This window comes from Belonocnema kinseyi, chromosome 10, assembly GCF_010883055.1.
Source record: "Belonocnema kinseyi isolate 2016_QV_RU_SX_M_011 chromosome 10, B_treatae_v1, whole genome shotgun sequence".
Taxonomy (NCBI): Eukaryota; Metazoa; Arthropoda; class Insecta; order Hymenoptera; family Cynipidae; genus Belonocnema; species Belonocnema kinseyi.
In genome coordinates, this window is record NC_046666.1 from 7,125,179 (window position 1) to 7,145,632 (window position 20,454).

At 22.5% G+C, this 20,454-nt stretch overlaps 1 protein-coding gene across 3 annotated transcripts in view; it reads right to left on the minus strand.

The window, feature by feature from the left end:
* Positions 1-6,423: 6,423 nt before the first annotated feature.
* LOC117181398 (vacuolar protein sorting-associated protein 35) overlaps positions 6,424-20,454 on the minus strand; it is a 57,314-nt gene continuing 43,283 nt past the window's right edge. For all 3 annotated transcript variants that reach the window (XM_033374014.1, XM_033374013.1, XM_033374012.1), the window contains 3 exons: positions 18,344-18,763; positions 14,243-14,386; positions 6,424-7,118 (listed from right to left, as the gene is read on the minus strand). In XM_033374014.1, the coding sequence (XP_033229905.1) occupies positions 6,939-7,118; positions 14,243-14,386; positions 18,344-18,763 (744 nt within the window). In that variant the 3' untranslated portion in view covers positions 6,424-6,938. The remainder of the gene's footprint in view (positions 7,119-14,242; positions 14,387-18,343; positions 18,764-20,454) is intronic.

A 20,454-nucleotide genomic window follows, 5' to 3' on the forward strand; every position in this document is an offset into this window, starting at 1 on the left:
TATTACCGGTAACGTAAGTCCCTATTTGACTTGAGCATGTATGCTTAAAGCCGTTAGATGGCGTATGCATTTACTAAGTAGGCTTTAGCCCTACGTCACAACCTAAAAGTAAAATTGTTAGTTTACCAGGCGGTAGATAGCGCCAGCTGCTTTAGTCCAAATACCGCGAAAATTCAAATTGAATAATTAAAAAACTACGTTTTTATATCAATTAATAATCAAAGTTAATCTATAAAATAAAGTAAAAGTGTAAGCCATTCAGTTAAAAAGAAAAAAATTAATATCCTAAGTACTATTCAGTTTTTCTTGCTTAGTTCTTAAATTTATAAATAAAACATTAATTTCTGCGAAAGAATGTTACAAAAGTACAATTGCAAAACTTGTCTATTCTTTATAATAAAGAAAATTCAATCAATTTGCTTGAAAATCTTTCTTTTTTATTGAATTCCTCTGTTTTTTACTTTAAAACTCATCTTATTTTCGTGTGCGTCAACGGATTTTAATGATAACTTATAATCTTTTTAGGTTGACATATGAACTATTACATTTTTCTTTGAAAATTTATATTTTTTGTTTGAAAATGCAACCAGCTGGTTAAAAGTTTAATTACTTTGTTGAAAATTTATTTTTATATTGAAGATTCTTCTCTTTGGTTGAAAAATGACCCATTTTCTTGAAAATTTATAACTTTTCCATTTTTGGATAAAAAATTAATTTTTTTAGTTGAAAATTCAACTAATTTTTAAAAAGTTCAACTACTTTATTAAGCATTTATTTTTTGTTTGAAAATTTAACTATTTTGTTTAAAATTCGCCTTTCTTGGGGAAAATGTAACTATTTAGTCAAAAATCAACCAAAGTTGTAAAAATTTGTACAATTTTGTATGAAATTCATTTCTTGTTGTTAAGAATTCAACTAATTTGTTGAAAATTAACTTTTTTCTGTTGAAAATTTATGTATTTTATTTAAAAAATTGACTTCTATGGTAAAAAATTAATCTTGTTGTTTGAAAGTTAATTTTTTGGTTATAGAAAATGCAACTATTCGGTTCAAAGATAAACTACTTTTTTAAAAATTAATTTTGTTGTTCATAATTCTTCTTTTTGGTTGAAAAATTAACTATTTCCTTGAAAATCTATAGCTTTTCCATTTTACGATAAAAAATTTAATGTTGTTTTTCGAAAAGTCACCTAATTGATTGAAAGTTTAATTACTTTATTAAAAAAAAAATTTGGTGGAAAATTTAATTATTTTTTTAAATTACCTTTTTTCTGATTGAAAATTAATTATTTAAATTGAAACTTATATACTTTTTCTATTTTGTATTCAAAATTTATCTTTTTTATTTAACAATTCAACTATTTTATTCGAAGTTTATACAATTTATTTATTTATTGCTTGAAAATTTACTTTTTTTAACTATTCTAATTTTGGTTGAAAGTTGATCTTTTTTAGTAGAAAATTAATATCCTTGTTTGAAAATGCAACTAGTTAGTTAAATATTCAAATATTTTCTTGAAAATTCGTATTTTTTTGGTATTTGCATAATTTTGGTTTTTAAAAGTTTATGTTGGTTAAAAAATATACTTTGAATATGTAGATTCTTTAGTTTTAAATTTGGCTTTTTTTAATAGAAAGATTAATTTTGTTTGAAAATTCAACTATCTGGTAGAAGATTCAAATATTTTGCTTAAAAATCGTCTTTTTCCGGTACAAAATTATTCTTCTTAGTTGAAAATTGGACTATTTCGTTGAAAATTCGTCGTTTTCTTTTAGAAAGTGAATTTTTTAAATTAAGAATTAATTTTTTAAATTAAAAATTGATTTTTTAAATGAAAAGTTCAATTAACAATTAAAAAATACATGAATCTTCATTTAAATTCGACTTTGTAGGTAGAAAATTAATCTTCATGGTTAAAAATTTATCTTTTTGGTCGAAATAAATTTTTTTTTACTTTAAACTTGACTATTTTTTTCAAATTAGTTTTTTTTTTGTTTCAAAATTTATCTTTTTTGTTGAAAATTCTTGTATTTTGTTTTACAACATTTTTCTTTACAGTCGAAAATTCATTTGTTCGTTTGATTTTTTCTTTTTTTTTGAAAAACTGAGAATAAACAATTTAATTTTTTTGGTTTCAAATTTGCTTTTTTTTGCTTCAAAATAAATCCTTCTTTTTATATAAGTTTTTTTATTTTGCTAAAAAAATTTCTTTTTCAGTCGAAAATGAATGTCTTGGCTTGAAATATTATATTTTTTGTTTGTTTGAAAATTAATTGTTTTAACTGAGAATTTTAAAATTCCACTTTTTGTTAAAAATTTAGTTCAAAAATCAACTATTTAATTTAAAAGTCATGTATTTCTATTGTAAATTCGACGCTGTAAGTAGCAAATTAATCTTCTTGCTGAAAAATTCATGTTTTTAGTTGAAAATTCATATTTTTTTTATTTTGGGTTAACTATTTTTTTTTAATTCAATTTTTTTGCTTCAAAATTGATATTTTTTGGTTTAAAGTTCTTGCATACTGTCAAAAAATTCCTTTTCGGTCTAAAATTCATTTCTTTGATTGAAAATTAATTTTTTTAACTGAGAATTCAACTATTCCATTTTATGTTTAAAAAATTGCTTTTTCTTTGGTTCAAAATTAATCATTTTGATGAAAGTTTTTGTTGGCTGTTAAAAAAAATTTCTTTTTATGTCGAAAATTCATTTCTTTGGTTGAAAAATTGTATTTTATTGTTGTCAACATTTAATAGTGTTAATTGGAAATTAAAATTCCTTTTCAGTTTAAAATGCATTTCTTTGGTTGAAAATTAGTTTTTTTTTGGTAGAATATTAATTTTTTTAACTAAAAATTTAATTATTCCACTTTATGTTGAAAATTTATCTTTTCTTTGGTTCAAAATTGATCTTTTTTTATGAAAGCTTGTGTCGTTTGTTAAAAAAATTTCTTTTTCAGTGGAAAATTCATTTCTTTGATTGAAAAATTGTGTTTTTTTGTTGTCAACATTTAATTGTTTTTACTAACAATTCGACTATTTCACTTTTAGTTGAATTATAATTTTTCAAATTGTAATTTCAATGCCGATTCTATCTTTTATACAAAATTTATCTTTTTAGTTAAAAATTCAAGTATTTAGGTGAAAATTCATGTATTTCTATTTTAAATTCGACATTGTAGGTAGAAAATTAATTTTCGTGTTTAAAAATTCATGTTTTTGGTTTAAAATTACTTTTAAAGTTATATATATTTTTTAAAATTAATTTTTTGCTTCAAAATTGATCTTTTTTTGTTTAAAGTGCTTGTATACTGTTAAAAAATTTTCTTTTCAGTCTAAAATTAATTTTTTTCAGTTGAAATTTAGTCTTATTGGTTGGAAATTCACATATTTAGTTTAAAATTTAACTATTTTATTAAAAATCCTTTTTTTTTAATTATTTATTTTAAAATTCATCTTTTCACTTCGAAATTGAATTTTTTTAATTTGTTGTTCTTTCGTTGCAAATTTTACTATTCCATTTTTAGTTAAAAATAATACTTTTCAAACTTCCTGATGTAATTTTGTTGCATAATTTGGTTTTTTATTTATGCTGGTTTAAAACGTACTTTAAATATGTATCTTCTTTAGTTTTCAATTTGGCTTTTTAATAGAAAAAATTAATCTTCTTGTTCGAAAATTCAACTATCTGGTAGAAGATTTAAATATTTTGCTGAAAATTCATCTTTTTCTGGTATAAAATTATTCTTCGTGGTTGAAAATTGTACTTCTTTGTTTAAAATTCTTTGTTTTCTTTTAAAACATGAAATTTTTAAATTAAAAATTAATTTTTTAAATGTAAAATTGACCTTTTTTAGTTAAAAATTCGAGCATTTAGCTGCAAATTCAAGTATTTCTATTTTAAATTCGACACTGTAAGTAGCAAATTAATCTTCTTGTTTAAAAATTCATGTTTTTGGCTTGAAATTAATTTTAAAGTTATATATATTTTTTAATTTCAATTTTTTATTTCAAAATTTATCTTTTTTTGTTTAAAGTTCTTGTATACTTTAAAAATTTTTTTCTTCTCAGTCTAAAATTAATTTCTGCGGTTGAAAATTAGTTTTTTTTGTTAAAAATTAATTCATTTAGTTTAAAATGGAACTATTTTATTAAAAATCTTTTTTTTTTTAAATTATTTATTTGAAAATTCATCTTTTCAATTCAAAATTGATTTTTTTTTAAATTCGTTGTTCTTTCGTTTCAAATTTTACTATTTCATTTTTAGTTCAAAATAATACTTTTCAAACTTCCTGGTGTAATTTTGTTGCATAATTTGGTTTTTTAAAAGTTTGTGTTGGTTTAAAAATGGGTTAGTTAGCAAATATGTATCTTCTATAGTTTTTAATTTGGCTTTTTAATAGAAAAAATAATCTTCTTGTTTGAAAATTTTACTATTTCGTTGAAAATTAGCTTTTTATTTTCAAAAAATGACATTTTAAAATTAACATTTAATTTTTTAAATATAAAACTTATCTTTTTTCAGTTAAAAATTCAACTATTTAGTTTTAAATTCATGCATTTCTATTTTAAATTCGACCTTGTAAGTAGCAAATTAATATTCTTGCTGCAAATATTATGTTTTCTGTAAAAAATTCATTTTAAAGTTAACTATTTTTTAATTCAATTTTTTGCTTCAAAATTTATTATTTGTTGTTTAAAGTTCTTGTATAGATTAAAAAAAAATTTCTTTTCAGTCTAAAATTAATTTCTTTGGCTGAAAATTAGGTTTATTGGTTGAAAAATCATTTATTTTGTTTCAAATTTAACAATGCAATGGAACATCCATTTTTTTTTTTGAAAATTCATCTTTTCACTACAAAATTGTTTTTTTTTTTTTCAATTCTTCGTTCTTTCGGCGCAAATTTTACTATTCCATTTTTATTTCAAAATTTATCTTTTTTTGTTTAAAGTTCTTGTATACTTTAAAAAATTTTTTCTTCTCAGTCTAAAATTAATTTCTGCGGTTGAAAATTAGTTTTATTTGTTGAAAATTAATTCATTTAGTTTAAAATTGAACTATTTTATTAAAAATCCTTTTTTTAAATTATTTATTTGAAAATTCATCTTTTCAATTCAAAATTGATTTTTTTTTTAATTCGTTGTTCTTTCGTTGCAAATTTTACTATTTCATTTTTAGTTCAAAATAATACTTTTCAAACTTCCTGGTGTAATTTTGTTGCATAATTTGGTTTTTTAAAAGTTTGTGTTGGTTTAAAAATGGGTTAGTTAGCAAATATGTATCTTCTTTAGTTTTTAATTTGGCTTTTTAATAGAAAAAATAATCTTCTTGTTTGAAAATTTTACTATTTCGTTGAAAATTAGCTGTTTATTGGTTGAAAAATCATTTATTTTGTTTCAAATTTAACAATGCTACTGAAGATCCATTTTTTTTTGAAAATTATTTGTTTGAAAATTCATCTTTTCACTACAAAATTGTTTTTTTTTAATTCTTCGTTCTTTCGGCGCAAATTTTACTATTCCATTTTTATTTCAAAATTTATCTTTTTTTGTTTAAAGTTCTTGTATACTTTAAAAAATTTTTTCTTCTCAGTCTAAAATTAATTTCTGTGGTTGAAAATTAGTTTTATTTGTTGAAAATTAATTCATTTAGTTTAAATTTGAACTATTTTATTAAAAATCCTTTTTTTTTAATTATTTATTTGAAAATTCATCTTTTCAATTCAAAATTGATTTTTTTTAAATTCGTTGTTCTTTCGTTGCAAATTTTACTATTTCATTTTTAGTTCAAAATAATACTTTTCAAACTTCCTGGTGTAATTTTGTTGCATAATTTGGTTTTTTAAAAGTTTGTGTTGGTTTAAAAATGGGTTAGTTAGCAAATATGTATCTTCTTTAGTTTTTAATTTGGCTTTTTAATATAAAAAATAATCTTCTTATTTGAAAATTTTACTATTTCGTTGAAAATTAGCTGTTTATTGGTTGAAAAATCATTTATTTTGTTTCAAATTTAACAATGCTATTGAAGATCCATTTTTTTTTAAATTATTTGTTTGAAAATTCATCTTTTCACTACAAAATTGTTTTTTTTTTAATTCTTCGTTCTTTCGGCGCAAATTTTACTATTTCATTTTTGTTTCAAAATTTATCCCCACTAGTTTGAAATTGAACTATTCCCGTATAAAATAAAATTATACTTGAAAACTGATAAGAAACAAAATGAGTTTCACATCTGCTTTCTCTCAGGAATAAAATATCAACTTTAATTATAAATTTCTATAAAAAATTTCATTGATCCAATTTGAATTTTCGAGTCCTAAATTTTGGCGCGGAATTTAAAAACTTATTATTCCTATTTTTTCATTTAATTTCCAAATGAAGTAAATTAATGATCACTGAATCTGTAATTCAATAAAATCAATAGCGTTATAATATTACTTTAATCGTATTAAACCTAATATACATAAAGTGCCTATGTATCATACATATTTATACCAATCGCACTTAAAACATTACAAACGATCTACTTTTCATTTCCAAAAAATCGGCTCTGCTCAATATTTTTGATACATAAAAATATAAACGGAGGATAATGAAAACAGTAGAAAAATCACGACGACATAGCAACACTGATATTGACCTCATCGAAGCCTCTTAAAAATTGATTAATTCGATTTGAAAACCGCAAGATCGAATTCCATTCAATGGTTAACAAGAAAATAATTCTGAAGACAATCGACATCTTCTATAAAAATTTAACAACCTCGGACGTTGCGGTTTTAAATCAAAGACACTTCATTTTTCATTTCTCCTATCTCAGTCAAAACTATCACAAAATCTTTCCCAAATTGCCGAAGCGCTGTGGAAGCGACAAAAGGACCAATTTTTGTGAACAAGAAATATATACAAAATTACAAGTCGCGAATTATAAGTTCACAAATTAAAGAACAAGACCGTCGTACGACAATCCTTCGGATTCTGGCGACTCCATCCTATTTCGCAAGTGTTCTAGCGTATTTGCCAAATGCTTTTGAATCTGTTCGGTTTCTTCGCTCACTTCTAAATTCGGAAGTTCTTCTCTGATTTTGGCGATAACTTGATTCAGAATTTGGACGGTTACCTTCAAATATAAAGAATAGTGTTAATTATTTTTAGTTAATTCAATAAAAACATAAGGTCCACTCAATAGACTTCACAAGAGACTTGAAAGGTTTCAGACGATTTCAAAAGATTTCACAAAAGTTTCAAAGATCTCAAAAAGATTTCAATGATTTTAGAAGTCATCAAAAATTTCAACGATTGAAAAAATATTTCACAGGGATTCCAAAAGATTCGACAACATTTCTGAGGATTTCAAAGGATTTCAAATGATTTCAAAAGATTTCAAAAGATTTCACAACAATTACAGAAAGAATTCAAAGACTTCGAATGCTAGAAAAAATTGGTAGTTCTATTAGGATTATTTTGTTTTTTTTTCAATTTTTTTAAACTTTAAAAATAGTAGAAAATAATCAAAATAATTGTATTGGAAAAACTTCCTTGACTGACAAACCTTCATAGTTGAAAATTCAAACAATTTGCTTGAAAATCTGTTTTTTTTTATTGGATTCCACTATTTTTGACTTGAAAATACCTCTTATTTTTGTGTGCGTCAACGGTTTTTAATTATAAATTACAATATTTTTAGGTTGAAATATCAACTATTACATTTTTCTTTGACAATTCATATTTTTTGTTTAAAAATGCAACCACCTGGTTGAAATTTGCATTACTTCGTTGAAAATTCAATTTTATGTTGAAGATTCTTCTCTTTAGTTGAAAAATTAACCATTTTCTTAAAAATTTATAACCTTTCCATTTTTGGATAAAAAATTTAATTTTTTATTTGAAAATTCAACTAATTTGTTGAAACTTGAGCTACTTTATTAAACATTTATTTCCTGTTTAAAAATTGAACTATTTTGTTTAAAATTCGTCTTTCTTGGGGAAAATTTAATTATCTAGTTAAAAATTAACCAACTTTGTAAAAAAATTAACAATTTTGTATAAAATTAATTTCCTGTTGTTAAGAATTCAACTATTTGGTTGAAAATTAACTTTTTTCTGCTAAAAATTCATGCACATTATTAAAAAATTGAATTCTTTGGTAAAAAATTAATCTTATTGTTTGAAAGTTCATTTTTTGGTGACAGAAAATGCAACTATTCGGTTGGAAGACGAACTACTTTCTTAAAAATTAATTTTGATGTTGATAATTATTCTCTTTGGTTGAAAAATTAACTATTTTCTTGAAAATTTGTTGCTTTTCCATTTTTTGATGAAAAATTAAATTTTTTATTTGAAAAGTCACCTAATTGATTAAAAGTTGAACTACTATATTAAACAATAAAATTTGGTGGAAAATTTAATTATTTTATTAAAATTTAAGAAATTTAAATTAGATTAAAATCCAAATTAAAAGTCCCATTTAACGTCCAATAATCATACTTTTTTTTTTCTTTCCTCTTTTTATTTTTTTCCCGAAAATTAATTTTTATCTATTTAAAATGTCTTTTTTAAAATTTTTCCGATTACAATAGGATTTTTTTGTTTTTCTGTTTTGGTTTATTCGTTGTAGTCCAAATTTGGTCGTTGGATTCTCGTTTTTTTTAAGCAGGGTCTATTTTATTAAAATTACGTATTTATCTTATTCAAAATTAATTATTTAAACTGAAATTTAGATAATTATTCCATTTTGTATTCAAAATTTATCTTCTTTATTTAACGATTCAACTATTTTGTTTACAGTTTATGTAATTTATTGAAAATTTGACTTTTTTGATAAAAAATTATTTCTATGATTTTAAAGATAACTATTTTTTGGAAACTTCGTTTTTTGCTTGAAAATTTACCTTTTTTAATTAACTATTCCACTGTTGGTTGAAAGTTGATCTTTTTTAGTTAAAAAATAATAATTTGATTATTTAGCTACTTTATTTAAAAAAATTTTTGTGTTGAAAATCACTTTGTTCATAAAAATGAAAATTTAATCATGCCATTCTTGGTTAAAAATTTATCTTCATTGGTTTTAAATTTGGCTTTTTAGTAGAAAATTAATCTTCAAATTTGAAAATTCAACTATTTGGTTGAAGATTTAAATATTTTCTTGAAAATTCGTATTTTTATTAAAAATTCTTTTTTTTTGTAAAAAAATTATTATTCTTGTTTGAAAAAGCAACTTTTTGGTTGAAAATTTATTTCTTTGATTTTAAAGTTAACTATTTCTTTGAAAATTCCCTTTTTGTTTTGCTTCAAAATGTATCTTTTTTTTGTTTAAAAACCTTGTATTTTATTAAAAATTCATTTTTTTTTGTAAAAAATTATTCTTCTTGTTTAAAAATGCATCCTTTTGGTGGAAAAAATATTTCCTTTGTTGAAAATTTGATTAAAAAAATCGTTTTTAATGGTTGATTATTATATTCGCAACTCAGAATTTAACTATTCAACTTATCTTTGAAAGTTTATCATTTTAACTTGAAAATTCACTTATTTGATTATATGACTATTTTGTTAAAAATTCGTTCTGTAGAATGTGAAATTACTTTGTTTATCTAACTAAAAATATAATCATTCCATTTTTTGTTAAAATTTATACTTTTTAGTTTTAAATTTGACTTTTTAGTAGAAAATTAATGTACTTGTTTAAAAATTTAACTATTTGATTGAAGATTTAATTGTTTCGTTGAAAGTTCATCGTTTTTTTTTCAAAATTAATTTTTTTAACGCGAAAATTTAAATATTCCATTTTTGTTCGTAATTTATGTTTTCTAGTTGAAAATGGAACTATACTAATTTGAAAATTCATCTATTTTTATTTAAAATTCTACTTTTTATGTAGGAAATTAATCTTGTTGCCCAAAAATTTATCTTTTTGGTTGAAAATCCATTTCTTTGATTTTAAAGTCAACCATTTATTTGAAAATTCAACTATTTAGTTGAAAGTTTATGTATTTCTTTGAAAATTTGACTTTTTTTATAGAAAATATATTTCTTTGGTTTCAAAGATAAAAATTTTTTGTACACTTCGTTTTTTGCTGACAACTTATCTGTTTTAATTTAAAGTTTTTGTATTTTGTTGAAAATTGATATTTTTGGAGGTAAATTACTTTTTTTATAAAACTGAAAATTTAATCTTTCTATTTTTGGTTGCATTATTTGAAAACATATTTCTCTTATTGTGAATCTTTTTTGCAAGTGTTTTTCACAAACCGATTTTCTTGAGTATTTGTTGAAAAAAAAAGTTTTTTAAGGAACATAATACTTTTCAAACCTCCTGATGTAATTTTGTTGCATAATTCGGGGTTTTAATAGTTTATTTTGGTTTAAATTTTTTCTTTTTTTAAAATTACTTTGTTTATAAAACTCAAAATTTAATCATGCCATTTTTGGTTAAAAATTTATCTTCAATAGTTTTAAATTTGGCTTTTTAGTAGAAAATTAAGCTTCTTGTTTGAAAATTCAAATAGTTGGTTGAAGATTTAAATATTTTCTTCAACATTCATCTTTTTTTGGTATAAAATTATTCTTCTTGGTTAAAAATTTTAAATTATTTATCGTTAATTTAATAAAAACATAAGATCCACTCAACAGATTTCACAAGAGACTTAAAAGATTTCAGAAAATTAAAAAATATTTCACAAAAGTTTCAAAGATTTCAATGATTTTGCATAAGACGTCAAAAATTTCAATGATTTAAAAAATATTTCATAGGAATTTCAAAAGATTCGACAACATTTTTTAGGATTTCAAAAGATTTCACAAAAATTACAGAAATATTTCAATGACTTCACAAATATTTTAAGAAGCCCTGGTAGAAATATGAGTTAATGATATAAATATATAGTACTCTAATACCATAGGTACCATAGTGTCCGAATTCTAGAAAAAACTTGTAGTTTCTATTAGGATTATTTTGTATTTTTCCATTTTTTTAAACTTTAACAATGGTATGAAATTACCAAATTAATTGTATTGAAAACTACAAGTTTTTGCTAGATTTCAGGAACTTTTGACATTTTTTAAAAATAATTACAAATATTTATAAATAATTGTAACTCGAATTGTTATACTTTATTGTAATTTCGCACTTTAAAAGATTTTTCAAAAATGTCAAAGATTTCATACAAGACTGCAAAGATTTCAATTATTTCGCAAAGATTACCAAAAATTTCAGATCATTTTTAAAAGAATTCACAGAAGTTACGGAAGTTTCGAAATGTTTCACTAAGATTTCACGAGACTTTGAAAGCTTAAAAAAAGTCTTAAAGATTTGACAAATATTTCGATGATTCGACAAAAGACTTCAAAAATTTAAATTATTTCACAGATGTTTTAAGAAATAAGAAAACACAATCAAATAAAATAAAGTGCCATAATATGAAAATTGAATTTGTTTGTAAACATTTGTAATTACTTCTGAAATTGTATAAAAGTGTGATTCTAGAAAGTTTTTTAGTTTTTACTAAGATTTTTTTTGTACTTTTCTATTGTATCTAAAAAACGATAACAATGGTAGAAAATCATAAAAATAATTGTATTAGAAATGATCATTATTTCTAGAATTCGAACACTTTTGAAAATTTTTACAAATATTTACAAAATATAAAAACTTTCACATTGTAATACATTATTGTAATTTTATAGAAATTTCAAAGATTCCACAAAAGACTTAATAAGATTTCAATTATTTCATTAAGAGTTTGAGAATTTGAAATTATTTCACCAAACTCTCAAATCTTTTACAAATAGTTTCAAAAATTTCAAAGATTTTGAAAAATATAAAAGATTTTACACAGATTACAAAGATTTTACAAAAGACTTCAACGATTTTAACATAATTACCAAATTCTTCACAAAAATTTCAAAGATTTAACAAATTATACACCTCAGACTTCAAAGATTTAAATAATTTTACAAAGATCTTAGAAATGTTTTGGAGATATCACAAAAGACTTCAAACATTTAAATGCTTTTGCAAAGATTACAAAAGATTTCAGATCATTTGAAAATAATTCACAAAAATTTCAAAATATTTCACAATGATTTCACGAGATTTTAGAAAATTGAAAAATATTTCAGAAGACTTCAAGTTTTCAATTATTTCGCAAAGATTACATAAAATTTCAGATAATTTCAAAAGAATTCACTCAAATTTCCAAATATATCACCAAAATTTCAAGAAATTTTATAAGCTTTCGGAAAATTTTTAAAGATTTTACAGAGGTTTCGATGATTCCACAGAAGACTTAAAATATTTCAATTATTTCGCAAAGATTACAAAAAATTTCTGAAAAATTCACAGAAACTTCAAAATAATTCACCAAAATTTCACGAGATTTTAAAAGCTTTCGCAACAATTTTAAAGACTTGACAAAGTTTTCGATGATTCCACAGAAGACTTCAAAGATTTAAATTACTTCACCAGGATTTCACAAAGATTTTAAGAGATAAAAAAACACAATAAAATATAATAAAGTGCAATAATATTTCATTTGTAATAGTTTTTAAAATTTTCTAATTACTGGGAGAATCTTTCAAAAACGCTCGAATATTAGCAAAAACTTGTAGTAATTTTTAGAAGAATTATTTTTGTAATTTTCTGTGTTACTAAAAAAAAGTTAAAAATCGTCGAAAATTACTCAAATAATTTTACTAAACACCAAAAATTTTGTTAGAATTTGTACAGACTGTAAGAAATTCACTAAAATTTTTTATCATTTCAAGGATTTCAATGATTCCAAAAGATTTCGAAAAATCACAAAGATTTCCAAATATTAAAAAAATTCAAAGAAATTCGCAAATATTACACAAAAATATCAAAAGATTTGAATGATTTTCAAAATATTTCCGACGATTTCAAAGATTTCACAAAGATTCTAAAAGATTTCCCGAACTTTTCAAAACATTTCAGAAGATGTCGCAAATATTTCAGAAATATTTTGATTATTTCTTAAATATTTAAATGATTTTAGAAAGATTTTAAAAGATTTGAAAGAAATTTACAAATATTTCAAACAATTTTACAAAGAATCAAAAATTTTTTGTCAAGATTCATTTAACATAATTTTAGAAGATTTAGAATTTTTAAAAAGATTTTACAAAGGTTTAAATGATTTTATAAATATTTCTAAAGATTCCCTGTTTTAGTGGAATTAATTTGGCAATTTCCTACAAGTATAACGTTTTTTTAATGTAATATAAAATTAAACAAATTATTCTATTAAACACTGCAAGTTTTTGCATTTCAAACAATTTTAAGATTCGACAAAAATGGTTAAGATTTGAGGAAAATTTAGGAAAGATTTCAAATACGTCACAAAATGCAGATTTTAGATTTTATAAATTTAAAATCTTACAAAGATTTCGAATAATTCCAGCAGTTTTTAAAGATTTCAAAGAAAATCGAAAAAATTTCAAAAGAGTTGACAAAAATTGTAAAAGAATTTGCAAATATTTCAAAATATTTCAATGATTCGACAAACAATTGAAAAGTTTTCAAAGTTTTCAAAAATATTCCAAAAGATTTCAAAACATTTCAAGGATTTCAGAAAACTTCGCCGATATTTTAGAAATATTTGGATGATTTCGTACAGATTTCAGATTTCAATAGTTTTACAAATATTTCAAAATATTTTAAAGTTTTGAAAGAAAATTATAGATAATTAATTTCAAAAATATTTCAATGATTCCAAAAGATTTAACCAAAATTCCAATAAATTTCAAAACATTTCAAAGATTTCGCAAAGATTGAAATAATCTCAGAAATATTTCAAAGAGGTTCAGAAAGATTTCCAAATATTTTAGAAAGATTTCAAAGGATTTCAGAAATATTGAAAGATTTAACAAAAATTCGCACAAATTAAAAAAAAATCCAAAGAGTTCACAAAGGCTTCAATTATTTTACAAATACTTTGATAGATTCCCTAGTGGAAATGTATTTTAACAATAAAGTAAAATAAAATTCAAATTTCGCAAAAACTTGTTCTTAATATAATTAATTTTGCAATTTTCTACAATTAGAATTATAAAAAAAAAAAAAACAGAAAATAACAAAAATAATTCTACTAGAAACTACAAGTTTTGGCATTTCAAAATATTTCAAATATTTCAAAAGCTTTTGAAGATTTCAAAATATTTCAGGAAGAATTTTACACCAGATTTCAAGAGTGATGAACCCTTTGTGCTGTAAGATCTGAAAATACTTACGGCTGTATTTCCCTTCTCGTAAAAATAAATATAATGGTTCAGCAGCTCGACATAGAGTTGAACTTGGACAGAAATGTCCATACACTGGCTCGCTATTCGTATACCTTTCTTCAAACAATCTAATACTTTATTTCCATCTTGCATCTGAAAAAAGTGGAATTTTTAATGCATCTGTGATGAAAAACGGGCTGGCGATTCAGCGGAAAATGTACAATTCCCGGTCAATTTTTTCAATTTCCCCGGTCAGCTGAAAGTAACATATTATCATTTTCCGCAAAATGTAAACACTTATTTTATTTCATGATATTAATTCTAAACATCCTTTAACACAAAATAGCAAAAATTGCAAGCTAAATAAATTTTGAAACAAATACATAAATTTTCCACTAAACATGTCAGTTTTTTAAAAAAAAATAAACTTTCAGTTAAAAAAAATAATTTTCACTAGAAAAAGGAGATTTTTAACAAAATAATTCAATTTTCAGCCAAAGTGATGAATTTTTAAATAAAGTTATGAATCTTCAAATGGAATAGTTGAATTTTAAACCAAAAAGATGAATTTTCAACTAAAATTGTGAATATTCAACTGGAACACTTTTTGGTTGAAAATTCAATAATTGAATGTTCAACCATAAAGATGAATTTTTAATTTTTTTAAATTCTTAAAGAAGAAGATTAATTTTCAAATAAAAAGATTAATATTCCACCAAAAAATACAATTTTTCAACAAAATACATGAACTTTTAAAAAATAGTTGAATTTTTAATTAAAGAAGACACCTTTTTTTATCAAAAGTTGAATTTGGAACTAAAAAGAGAAATAATTTTCAACCGAAAATGGAATAGTAACATTTTTAGTTTGACAAATTAATGCATCTTCAACTGAAATAGTTGAATGTTCAAACAAACAAAAATTAATATTTACTAAAAAAGATAGATTTTCAAACAAAACTTAAATAATTAAATCTTATGTCAAGAAAATTAATGTTCTACCAAACAGATGAATTTTCAATTAAAACTATTCAATATTCAATTAGAATAAGTTAAATTTTCAATTAAAAAAATTACTTTCACACACAAAAATTTCTTTAAAAAATTATTACATTTTCCAACAAAGTGATGAATTTTCAAATAAAATTGTAAATATTTAACTGGAATAGTTCAATTTTACACCAGGAAGATGAATTTTCAACTAAAATGATGATAATTCAACTAGAAAAATTGAATTTCTAACAAACAAAAATTAACTTTTTAACAAGAAGATTAATTTCTACCAAAAGCGACGAATTTTCGACTCAAAAAGATAATTTTTCAACAAAAAATTGAATAATTAAATTTTTAGTCGAAAAATTAATGTTTAATCAAAGAGGTGAATTTTTAACTAAAAAAAATCATTTTTTAACAAAAAGAAATGGATTTTTCATAAATCGATGAACCTTCAACCAAAGAAAGAATTAATTTTTAACAAAATAGTTTTTAATTTCCAAGCAAATAATTTTATTTTCAACCTAAAAGATACATTTTTAACTAAAATGATAAATATTTAACTGGAATACTTCAATTTACAACTGAAAAGAAGAATTTTTAAACCAGACGATTATTAATATTAAAAAAAAAAATTTAATCAGAAAAAAAATGATTTTTTTCAACAAAATACGTGAATTTTCAACCAATAAGATTAATTTTCTACAAAAAAGGCAAAATTTTTCACAAATTGCATAAGTTTTCGAACAACTAGTTTAACATCTAAATAAAAAATATCAATCCTCAACAAAATAGATGAAGTTTCAACTATTTCCAAAAATATAATAGTTAATATTACTGATGTAAGCCTAATTTTTAAGAAAAAAAAAAACGAATTTTCAGAAAAATAGTTAAATTTTTAGTTTAAAAAATTGATTATCAAAAAAGTACATAAATTTTGATCTAAAAAAGATCAATTTTCAAACAAAAATTACAACAGTTAAAATTTTAGAAACATAAATATTAAAAAAAAACAACTAATTCTCAACAAAATAGTTTTCTTACATAAAAAAAACTGTTTTAACCAAGCTTAGAAAAATTGAAATTTCAGTTAAAACAAAACAAAAAATGAATTTTCTACGAAAAGTTCAATTTGCAGTTAGAAGAGTCAATTTTAAGCAAAAGAAAATGAGTTTTCAGCAAAATGAATTAATTTTTAACTAAATAAATAAATTTTCAAGTGAAAATGGAATATTTACATCTTTAGTTAAAAAAATTAATTTTCAACTTATAACAAACGAATTTTCAGCTGAAGAAATTAATTTTTAACCACAGTGATGAATTATCAAAGAAAAATATTATTTTTTTAACAAATAGTGGTATTGTTAACCACAAAAAATGAATTTCCACACAAAAAATGGAATAAAAAACAAAAAAGAAACCAATTTTTTAAAAAATAGCTCAATTTTTAACCAAAGAAATTAATTTTTAACCAAAAAGATGAAGTTACATTTTCGGTTCAAAAAATTAATTCTAAATGAGGAAAAACTCATTTTTAAACAAAAAGATCAATTTTGAAACAAACATGTAAGAGTTAAACTTTCACTTAAAATAAATAATTTTCAAGTAGAAAACATAATTAAAAAAAAAAACTAAATTTTGAAAAAAAGTGTTGTCTACTAAAATGATGAATAATCAAACAAAATAAATAAATTTTTAACAAAGGAGTTCCACTTACAACTAAACAGCTGAATTTTCAAACAAAAATGTTTTTAATTTTATATAAAAAATAGTTGAATTCGACAAAAAAAGTAATTTCAATTTTCCTCAAAAAGTGGAATACTTAAAATGAATTTTCAGCTAAAATGATAAAATTGCACTAAAAAATTTAATTTTTACCCAAATACATGAATTTTCTATTAAGAATATAAATTTTCTATAAAAATAAGATACTTAAATGTTCAGTTAGTAAAATTGATGTTCAATAAAAAATAAGAAACTATTTTTCAACAAAATAATTCAATTTTTAACTGCAGAACTTAATTTTCAACCAAAAAGATGATATTTCAACTAACGAGAGGACAATTCTACCAAAAAGACGGATTTTTAACAAGTAGTTCAATTTTCACCGAAAACAGATAAAGTTTCAAATAAAGATAGAGTAATTTCATTTTCAGTAAAAAAATTTAATATTCAATAAATCAAAGTAGATTTTTCAACGAAGCAGTATTATTTTAAACGAAGAAAATTAAATTTCTATGAAAAAAGATAAATTTTCGACATAAAGTGAAACAGTTACATTTTCAGTTAAAAAAATTAATTCTAAATAAGGAAAAAAACTAATTTTCAAAAAAAAAGATCAATTTTCAACCAACAAGATGAATTTTCTACCAAAATAGAAGCACTTTTTTAACCAAAAAGAGAAAATAGTCACCTTAAATATATATTAGTTAGCTTAAATAATCTACCATGAATTAGAATTTTCAATAAAATACAGGAATTTTGAAACAAATATTTGAATTTTCAACGCAAGAAAATAAACTTCGGATCAAAGATATATGAGTTAAATTTTCAATTAAAACAATTAATTTTCAACTAGCAAAAATAATTTTCAAAAAAAGAATTAAATTTTGAACAAAAAAAAAAGTTTGTCAACTACAATGATGAATAATCAAGCAAATAAATGAATTTTTAACAAAGTAGTTCCACTTCCAACTGAATAGTTGAATTTTTGATGAAAAATATGCATTCTCAACGAAAAACGTAATATTTGCTATTAAAATTAAAAAGAATTTTAATTTTAAACGAAAAATAGTTCAATTCAACCAAAAACGATGAATTTTAAAAAAAATGTTTTAACAGAATGTTTTTATAAAAATATATGTAGTAAGTATAATATTACAATTTTTTAAACAATAAATGCTTTTAATTCTCTTAAATGCTCTGAAAATTAGTAAACTAAGATAATCTGAAAAATCTGCGACTCTGGATAAAGTAGAGATCACTTTTCTAAATTGAAAAACATGATTGAAATAATAAAAACTTCAATTTTACTGCTATCAGACGTATCTTTCCGAGTTTTTAATTAAATTGCGAATAATTGTCGGAATTACTTTATCAATTAATAATTAATATTTACCTCTTTTCCACCAGTTGCCAAGGATTTACCCGACCAGAATATATGAGAACAGGTAGCGACTCCTCGACATTGGTCAGGTTTCCTCAAAAGTTTGCTTGCATAAAGAGCGCACTGATTTCTCACAGGTTCTGCATTTTCCTCCCCGAAGCAACTCATCTGTTCGAAGGTGGCAATTATCAAAGTAATAGCTGCTAATTGAGCCTTCGAGTCGCTAATTTCGTCCTCATAAATCGAAAAAGCCTGACTCATAAATTCGTAGGCCACCATTTCAAAGTTGTCGAAACGAATTTCTCCTATCGCGATTGCTCCTTGGAGAAAGAGTCTCAGGGGCAATTCGGCGAGTTCTGCTTTCATTAATGCTGTAATTGTCGTGTGGCAAAACTGGAAGATCTTCTGACACTTTTTCTGCCACATTTCGTCCTTAAAAATAAAGTATTCCCAAAAAATTTCAGAAGATTTCAGATATTTTGGAAAATATAAAAATATAAAGATTTCGAAGGTTTAAATCAATGTTAAAGTCTTCAAAAGATAATTAGAAATTTTTATGAACCTAGAGAAAATAATTTCAAAATAAATTTTATAACGCTTCAAAAATTTCCAGTCTTCTTCTTGTCAGCAAACATTTTTTACGGTTATTGAGATTGAAAAATGTAAACCATTTTCAATCATCTAGATTCAAAATAATGCAGTAAAAAATTAAAAATTAAAATTTCCCACCTTTTATGTGAATGTTAAAAATATAAAATTGACCTTTTCCGATTCAGAAAAACAATTAGTTTAAATTTCCTCTGTTGCAATTCAACACAAATGCTCAAAATAAAAAAAGAGCCTTTTCAATTTTAAAAATATACCATTATCTTTCCCATGCAGAAAAAATTAAAGCAAAAATTTCCTTCCTTCCAAAACGCTAAAAACCTTAAAAACAAAAAATTTCATTCCAATTCAGAACAATTAAAAAATATAAATTTCTTCCCTCTCAACTCGATACTTTTAAAAATAGGAAATTACTCTTGTCCATTTCAGAAGAATATTAATAAATAAAATGTCCTTCCCTCCAACTAAATCAGAATGTTTCAAATAAAAAACTAGCCTTCTTCCAATTAATAAAATATTGAAAAACAACATTTTCACCTCTCCAACTTGATACAAATTTTCAAAAAAATGCCCTCAGCCAATTAAAAAAAAAAAATGTGGAAACTAAATTTTTCCCGTTTCAAATTCAACAAAAATGTTAAAATACCAAATTTTCCTTATTTTCAACTCGCTAATCGTGGTAAAAAATGGCCTCTTCCGATTCAGAACAAAAATAAATAACCAAAATGTCGTCCCTTCCAACTCAATAAAAATCTTAGAACAAAAAAATGTCCCTCTTCCAATTCAGAAAAAATTGAAAATCAAAATATTCACCCTTCTAACTCCATAAAAATCTAAATTTTCCTCGTTTCAAATTTAATCAAAAAAATGTTAAAAATACCAAATTTGCCCGTCTTCAACTCAATAAAAATGTTTAAAACCAAAGAAGTGATATTTCTAATTTAAAAAATTAAAAATTGTTCCCTTTCCAATTCAGAAAAAAATAAAACAAAAATTTCTTTCCTTCAAAGTCACTAAAATGTAAAAAAATATGACCCGCTTCCGATTCAGAAAAAAAGTGAAAATCAACATTATTTCCCTACCAACTCAATAGAGACTTTTAAAATAAAAATTACTCTCTTCCAATTCAGTAAAAAAAATTATAATAACCTCACTTGCAACTCAATGAGAATATTAAGAATAAGAAATTAGCCTTTTTCCAATTCATAAAATATTGAAAAAAAAATTTTTTTCTTTCCAACTCGATAAAAATGATAAAAATAAAAAATAGCAGCTTCGAATTCCGAACAAAAATAAATAACTAAAATGTTGTTCGTTTCAACTCTGAAAATCTTAAAAACAAATAATTTTCCTTTTCCCATTCAGATAAAAAATTATTCCTTTGCTACCTAATGAAAATGTTAAAAATAAAAAACTATCCTTCTTCCAATTCATAAAATAATTAAAAACAAAATTGCCCCCTCTCCCGCTCAATGAAAATATTTAAAGAAATTCCTTCGGTTAATTTAAAAATAAAA